Source organism: Gossypium hirsutum, chromosome A06 (genome assembly GCF_007990345.1).
Source record: "Gossypium hirsutum isolate 1008001.06 chromosome A06, Gossypium_hirsutum_v2.1, whole genome shotgun sequence".
Taxonomy (NCBI): Eukaryota; Viridiplantae; Streptophyta; class Magnoliopsida; order Malvales; family Malvaceae; genus Gossypium; species Gossypium hirsutum.
This window is the reverse complement of record NC_053429.1, coordinates 31,846,012-31,853,941: the sequence shown is the minus strand read 5'-3', so window position 1 is coordinate 31,853,941 and position 7,930 is coordinate 31,846,012. Positions and strand designations below refer to the sequence as shown.

Below are 7,930 nucleotides of genomic sequence, written 5' to 3'. Positions count from 1 at the left end.
TTATTCTTTCAAAACATGACTTCAAAAAAAGAATTAGAAAGCACTCTTGAAGAAAGAAGAAGAAGAGCCTCTTTTAGAACCTCTTTCACTCATATATTTGACCCATCCTACTTAGTGGAACTTAACAAGTGTTATATATTTCAGAACTTAACTTTCTTCATGGCCTATAGATTTTGAGAGAAACATAAATGAGAATTATGAACGAATATTTAACCAGCCAATCTAGTTGGCTCCCAACCAGTTCACTTTACAAACCTAACTAGCACAGTACTTTAGACAAACAAGGCGTACTATACCTTTGGCGTTAACTCATACTATGATTACCCTTTTTTGCTTAAAACAATCTTTTCCTTTGAATAACATAATATATCTGAAATAAAATATTCACTTACTTACACGACGGATACTATACACCCACACATATGCACCAAAAGAAACATATGGGCAGATTACATTTCGCCAAATAGATTATTTTGCCACTGAACGCCAAACTTAGGGTGTGACAAGCATTATGACTAAACTTTCCATATTATGTGCGTTACCTTCATATGATCTTTTATCTATTTGAGTTAAATTTGTTTACCCAATGTTATCAGATTTTAATTTATGGTAACCATTATATTTTCCTTCATAAAAAAAACTCAATTACTAACTTATAGTAATTAAATTATTTGTCCAAGAAGAGCGACCCATGACCATGTTACTTTTCCATCAACCATGTAGTGCTCATGAGAGGATATCATTTACCTTTTATCGAGTTATGAATTTCACTACTATAAAGGAAGTCATGTCATGTTACTTTTCTAACAACCATGTAATACCCATGAGAGGATATCATTTATCTTTTACTGGGCTATGAATTCCACTACTATAAATAACGCCATGCCATATAGAAGTTGTATACCCAACATACTAGCTTTTGACTCTTTAGTTATTTGAACTCAGGCTTTTAATACTTCAAAGTATACGAGTCACACACACATTGTCAACCACTTACTCAAGATTGAGGCAAATCACATTATGAATTTCACAAGTGAAAAAATCCATAAATGAATCTAGGGCTATTGATACAATGGTACAACAAGGAGATAAGGAAGGGGATATGATGGTCATTACTAAAGCTGGTTCACCCAGTCAGGGTGGAGAGTCGGAGGTTATAAATATTAAAGAATAGGAGAGTTGGAAACCTAGATACTAGAGGTAAGATAGCAAAATGTAGGCTTGATATCTTTGAAGAGTAGACCTTTTCTTTATCATTCATGGAGGTATTTATAGGCGAGGTTCTTGTGTAAAATGGTGTTAACGTGTTGAAATTGTCATCTAACCATTATTACGGAACACATGAGGTGGATGTCTTTGATAGGACGAGGATGCTTATGATGAGACAAATCTTATCATTCATTCTAACACAGTAATATAGAGCAATTGAGCCCATATGGATTTGGTGACCAATAATATCACATTCCGATCGAAAGGCCGGGAGGTTGGAGTAATGGGTAGTTCCTACTTGTCCAGATGGTTAGGACGGAAGGTGAAACTTAAGGGTGACCTTCTAATTGGTATCTAGCAGAGTTGTTGTTCGGGTGGCCTTCCAGCTTGCCATGTGTCCCTTTTCGAGTAAGGGGTATATCAGGTGTAACAATAACATCTATAAAATAGCCAAATTAATTATAGATTAATGAGATTGTTACCAAAAAATAGATCTATGTTGTTATAGAATGTATCATATTACATATTAAATTAAAGTTAATTTATCATTTTGATATTTATACCACTTTTAGAATGAATTGAGTTTTTTTTAACCATATATATTTTTAAAGAAGTTTCAATTATATTAATTAATTAATCAAAATAAATGAGAAAGAACTTATATAATTACATGGATGAAACTCAGATTTGAAATCTTGAAATGGGTTAATACATTTTTTGGGGTATGAACTTGACAATAGTTTTTACATTAAGGCTTGAATTGTTTCTTTATCCAAGTTAATCATTTAACTAAACAATTGTTCACACATAAAAATCGAACTTTTATTTTTACCCAACAATTATTACCACATGCAGATTTAAAGTTTTTTTCCCAACTTTTTTTTTAAATATAAAAAATTAACTTGAACAAGATAGAAAATCTCAACATAGAAACAATTGTCAAATTCAAAAAAACCAACTTCAACAAAACAAATCACAATATAAAAAACAATAGCTAAATCTATATCTCAAATAATGCATTAACCATCTCGAAATTTTCAAATCTCACCTTACAATTTAACCAAAACCTTGATAAAAAAAAAGATTGAAATCAAAAGTTAAATATAACTTATAATAATATTTTATTACTTATTAACACATTATTATATTTGTAACAATTTAAAGATAATTAAAACAAGCATTTCTTTTCATTTATGATAGTTCAATCATAGATCATTTATATACAAACATCGTCGTGTATTATAGAACACATCCTAAAGCATATTTACATAAATTTAGCAGTCTGGTATTAGAGTTGCTCCGACATAACTTCAGAAATAAGAAACCGCATGAATAATCATCAAAATGCAGCACCATTCGAACTATTCGGGATATAAGAAAACACAGTAAATCCAAACATAATCCAAGCTTTGGCCGATAATATTTGCCGATTCCAGTGGTATTTTTATGCACTGAACCCTTTCTGAAGAGAGCTCCAACGACCAGTAGGAACGCTGACACAAGCTTGTGCCGATGCCTCAGCCATCTGTTCTGTCTGAATCCTGGCATTGCAGATGTTTGCAAGGGATCGCATGTGTTTCATCCCGTATTGGGCTAGTGATCCACAATGTGTTTCGAAAGTCCTCACCTGTTTTGAAGACAAAAGAAAGGAGTAAGACAAAAGAAAGGAAAGAGGTTGAGGTTGAGGTTGAGGTTGAGGTTGAGGTTGAGGGTGAGGGTGAACAAGTTTACCACTTTCTTGAGGCATTTCCAGTCATCGACAAGAGGTTGGCCAGCTGGTCGAACGGTGTTCAGGACTTCCGAGCCTCTTTCAATTCCAAATAAAAGTTTGCCAATGAGTTTCACACTGTGGTCTATATGCATTCTATGAGACATGGCTTCAACAAACTGCTTTTGGGCTTCAGTCTTCCTAACAGAGCCTTCAGGTGCCTTGCGATACTGCAAAGTAGGTCAGGGGAACCTCCGAGTTAGATGGGATCTAAAACTAGCATAGAGGCTGCTTTCAAATACACGAAACAACTGTTCGTGTTTTACATTCATTCTGAATGAAAGCATTTTAAAGAAAGAGATGCAAAAATTCACAGTATGGGTTCCTTTCAAATTCTGCCACAGCATCAGGCCTAGTTATGCTCCATTAAAAACACATTAGCCGCTTATATGCTTTATAGAGTAGCATCCATCTTGCATTTATTAACCCCATAAGGTTTATAATACCCAGGGGTGGATCCAAAGGGTGCTTGATCCCACCTTTGTTAAAATGGAAAAGTTATATTTTGGCCCTTAATCAATACTAATGATTCAATTTAAGCCCTTTTAACACAATTTTTTTAACTTTGTGCCCCCAAAATTTATTATTTTATATCAGCCCCCTAACATGAAAATCCTGACTTCACCCCTGATAATACCCATGTATTACCGATCTAAGTTGTCATATTCTTCACTTAGTTAAATCAACTCCGAATTACAGATTCTAAGCTAGGGAAGAAGCAATTCTTGTGTTTAATATATAAGTCAAAGGACATAAGACACAAACCTTATACCAAAAATGGACAAGATCAGCATCACGCTGGTTAACAGCTTTTGTAGGTGGCACCAAGGAGTTCTCGTCAACAAAGGTGAAGTTATCATTTGCAGGGTTTGTACCCAAGTATGCAAAGAGACTGTCCTTGCTAAGCCCTACATCACCATATTGCATGACATGAGAGCCATATGCAGAATTACCATTGATAGTCCTCTTTTTCACCTGCAAAAGCCAGCAAAATGAGTCATTGGAGCTCAAATTTGACGGCAAAAGAACTTAGACCTCCCATTTCTGGTTATATTTTTTATATTTCTTAGATCTAAATAGTAATCAATAACTATAATACAAAATGATATTGAAATTTTCATCTTTCTCTTGATAAAATAAATGAAAGGGTTCACGCAAATACACTCTCTTAAAAGCCTTACAAGTTCATATTGCTGGTGCAAAGTCTCTGTCCGCAGATTATGCATGTCACTGCTCAACAGAAACAGAATGTTAGGATTCACACCAACGTATGTAATTCTTTTTTTTTTTTTAAGGGAAAACTGATTCCTCAGTTTTAAAAGATCTCCTATCCTATTCTAGTCTAGATCATACTAAAAGAATGAAATTTACATGTATAACACCCATTTTGCCTCTGATTTTGTAATTTGTCTACTAACTCCAAAATTCAACAAGGTGCAGCCAGGAAATAAACTGAACTTAACTTATATACAACTTCCCGAAATCTCGTTAAAACAGGTCTAGACAATCAGTTTCAATTTCAAAATAATTGCAGAACCCATATTCCCAAATATAAATGAAAAGGACTTATATGGTGATCATGCTTGAATACCAACCTGTCCTCCATCCAAGCGACACTGTACAAGTCTCCCAAGCAGGTTTCATATTCTGGGGGAGGACTTGGGTACTCTCCGGGACAATAGGTTCCCCAGCTACTCTCTTCCGCATTTGATGCTGTGGTTGCATAGATATTCAACCCCTGAGGAAGAAGACCCTCAAAGATACTACCTGACTCACAAGCTTCAAGATAGAATACCTGCAAAGTTACATGCAGATAAGAAATTAAAAACGGCAGAAAGATGACAAGAAAACACATCCAGAAATCGAAAATTTTAAAACATCAAATTACCATGCTTTTATAATTCCCTGAAGCATGCTTTTTCTTTAAAACCTCAATCAAGTCATCAGCATAAAGATAAGGAAAGGTAGGCATCCCTGGATTAACACAAAAGAAACATTAACAGCTTCAAAAGCAAGTATCAAATACTAGAATCTGCAAATAATAAATACGAAGCTAAGGCACAATCAGAGAGCTATAAAAAAGTAACTGCTAATGAGATATTACTAACCAAGGACACCGGGACCCCCATGGTCAGTGTAGTATAAGAAGATATGATCATCGGGGCCACTATCGACAACCTTCCCGCTACCCCCGGTGATAGCAGACTTGTTTCCGAGGAGAGCCGCAAAAAAGTTGTGAACATTAACATCTTCTCCAGTATAGTCCTGCAAAAGGACAACAATTAGGCAACGATTATAATCAGTAATTGTAAAATTAATAATGATTTGTTTTTACAAAAAGAAAAATAAAAAAAGAACAGACCTTTGGGACTCCCTTATAAACATCATCGCCATGAGGATTGTTAATGATAACACCAGGCCTAGGGTTTTCTTCATTGAAAGCGATATCATCGTACATAAAGACAATGATATTTTCCTCTTTCAAACCACCGTTCCTTAGGAGTTGATAAGCATGACAAACATCAGCCTGGAACAATTATCAATAATTTTAACAAATTTAAGACCGATCAAACAACCAATAAGTGAAAAGCTTTTTTAATAATTTACTTTGTTGAAGTGGAGTGGAGGTTGACATTAAAAGTTCAATCATAAATATTTTCAAAAAAACTCATGAAAACGATAAAGAAAAATTGAATTTTAAAGAAAAGCTATAACCTGATGCCTGTAATTCCAATATCCATTAGATCCAGCAATCAGGACCGCCCATCTTGTGCCACCAACTTCATCATCATCGCTCCTCCATTGGAAGAACCTTGAAGCTTCCGAAGGTAACCGGAGGACATCACCGGTGATATATCTAGCAGCGGAGACGACGCCGGCGACGGATAGTAGGAGGAGAAACACACCGGTCACGAGAGTGGTCATGATTTGGCCAACAAAAGAAGAAATTGAAGATAATGCAAAATTCAAAGGCTTTGCAGCTAAGTTATTATAAGCATAAATTTAGATATTAGCTATGGTATTGGCGGGCCCAGGAGCCACTTTTATTGATGGAAACTTATGATTGCATCTGGGACGTTCATTTGGGGACCCATAAAAATTAACGGTTTTGTTCCTTCAAGAGTAAAAAAGAAAAACGGTTGTGATGAGAGCGATGAAAAACGGGAGGTGGCCAAGTTGATTTTCGTCGGCTTTTAATGGGACCCGCGGAGTCGAAATGTGTATTACGTAGTTGTCTCTTATTGGTTGCTTTTTTTTTTTCATGGAAAACGGAAAACTCAAAAACACCCAATTTTCATTTTTATTTTTTAAAATAAAATCAATAAATATTCTAATCTAATAAATATTATGAAAATTACTTATACTTAAATTGAATAATGAAAAAGATATAAAAAATAATAAAAAATATTTTTGTACTTTTTATTATTTATAAACAGTGAAATAGAACGAATTGAATTAGCTTAAGAGTAAAAAAAAAAATTAAACTCAGCTTAATTTATAAAAATTTCTAATTAATTGTCGACTTTTTTAATCATATAAGTGAAGTTAAAATATCATTACATGTCTCTATTATTTATTTTTTATTACTTGTATACGTTTTTTTAATATTTATTAAATTACATATATATTTTTCCTTTACTGAAAATTTAAACATAAATAACATATTATTTAATATTTACAATATAAAAATTGGACAACATGTTTTGATTGGCTCGGACTTGAATCTTCTTCATTTTGAAGTTCAATTCCATCCAATTCATGTTTAAACAAACTCAATTTTTTACCTAACTCCATTAATATATTATTGTTGATAGAGTTTAAAATATTAACTCTAATTATAAAAACATCAAACAAATTTTATAGCATACTGTTTTTTTTTTAATATTAAAAAATGTATTATTTAAGAAAAAAAACATAAAAGTCAAAATATTTGAAGGGGCGATCCAATCCCATATCTTGAAAAGGGAGGCAAGTTTATTTGAATCTTTTGGTATCATACAAAAAATTGTGACATAAAGTAATAGGAATCTCTTGCTCACACTCTTCTTCTACATTTGATTTTCTTTGATGGATGCATATACAGCGACCCTTGCATTATTGGTGACTTTAAACTATATTTGAAGCTAAGGTGATTATTACGATGGAATTTAAATAGAAAAATAATAATTTGATTCTAATTACCCAACCCTTTCGTTTTCATGGAACAACTAGCTGCTTAAAACCATACTATTATAAAAAGTTGGGTGAAGTTTCATTGTGGAACAAAGGGGACTTTCCTTGATAATAAAATTCCAAAACATATATGCTTCCTTTTCATGCCTAGCTCATCATGTACTTGATTACTTAAACTTCATTGTATCTGTTTTATACTTTGTCAAAATTATTTAGGATTTTATTTTATTTTTTTATTTTTTAAAATATATATTATCGTAAACAGTACATGATTGAATTATTAAAACTAGAATTAAAATTAGTGGGACTCTTACAGATAAATATTAGAGGGAATTTAAACATGATATTTATGAGGGATGAAAATCGAATTGGCAATTTATTTATTTTATATTAAACTATTAGCTAAATTTCTAATATCAAATTTCCAAAACTTTAGATAATTTTTGTATTGACATATTGTATTTTCATCATGTAAACATAATATAAATAGTTAAATATATCAAAAATTCAAACCCACTATATTATATGTACTAAACCCATTTAATTTTGTCATATTTTATTTTTTAAAAAATATTATATTATTTACCAATTGAGTCTCATTTTAATTAGCATAAATATTTTACTAATACAGGAGGTCGTAAATTCGAGTGCGCTGAAGCGCATTATCCTCCTATCTATATATAAGTTGAAGAGGAATTATGAATAATTTTAAATATTGTGTTAAAAAGGGTAAATATATTTATATAATGGTATGATTTTGTGTATTCTAAATTTATTACT

General features: G+C 32.5%; 1 protein-coding gene across 1 annotated transcript; it reads right to left on the bottom strand.

Moving 5' to 3' along the window:
- Nucleotides 1-2,374: 2,374 nt before the first annotated feature.
- Nucleotides 2,375-5,990, bottom strand: LOC107897074 (vacuolar-processing enzyme). Its single transcript, XM_016822413.2, has 9 exons — nucleotides 5,693-5,990; nucleotides 5,340-5,504; nucleotides 5,086-5,242; nucleotides 4,866-4,951; nucleotides 4,573-4,772; nucleotides 4,159-4,207; nucleotides 3,743-3,952; nucleotides 2,941-3,147; nucleotides 2,375-2,836 (listed from the first exon to the last, which is right to left on the bottom strand). The coding sequence occupies exons 1-9, from the start codon at nucleotides 5,900-5,902 to the stop codon at nucleotides 2,654-2,656; spliced, it is 1,467 nt and encodes a 488-aa protein (XP_016677902.2). The 5' UTR covers nucleotides 5,903-5,990; the 3' UTR covers nucleotides 2,375-2,653.
- Between the last annotated feature and the right edge of the window lie 1,940 nt (nucleotides 5,991-7,930).

What these genes read in the sequence shown, in the direction of transcription:
- LOC107897074 (XM_016822413.2), bottom strand. Translation starts at nt 5,902, where the DNA reads ATGACCACTCTCGTGACCGGTGTGTTTCTCCTCCTACTATCCGTCGCC. An exon ending in TTTATAAGGGAGTCCCAAAG is followed by an intron (nt 5,243 to 5,339) that starts GTCTGTTCTTTT and finishes GTCCTTTTGCAG; the next exon opens with GACTATACTGGAGAAGATGT. An exon ending in TGCACCAGCAATATGAACTT is followed by an intron (nt 3,953 to 4,158) that starts GTAAGGCTTTTA and finishes TGGCTTTTGCAG; the next exon opens with GTGAAAAAGAGGACTATCAA.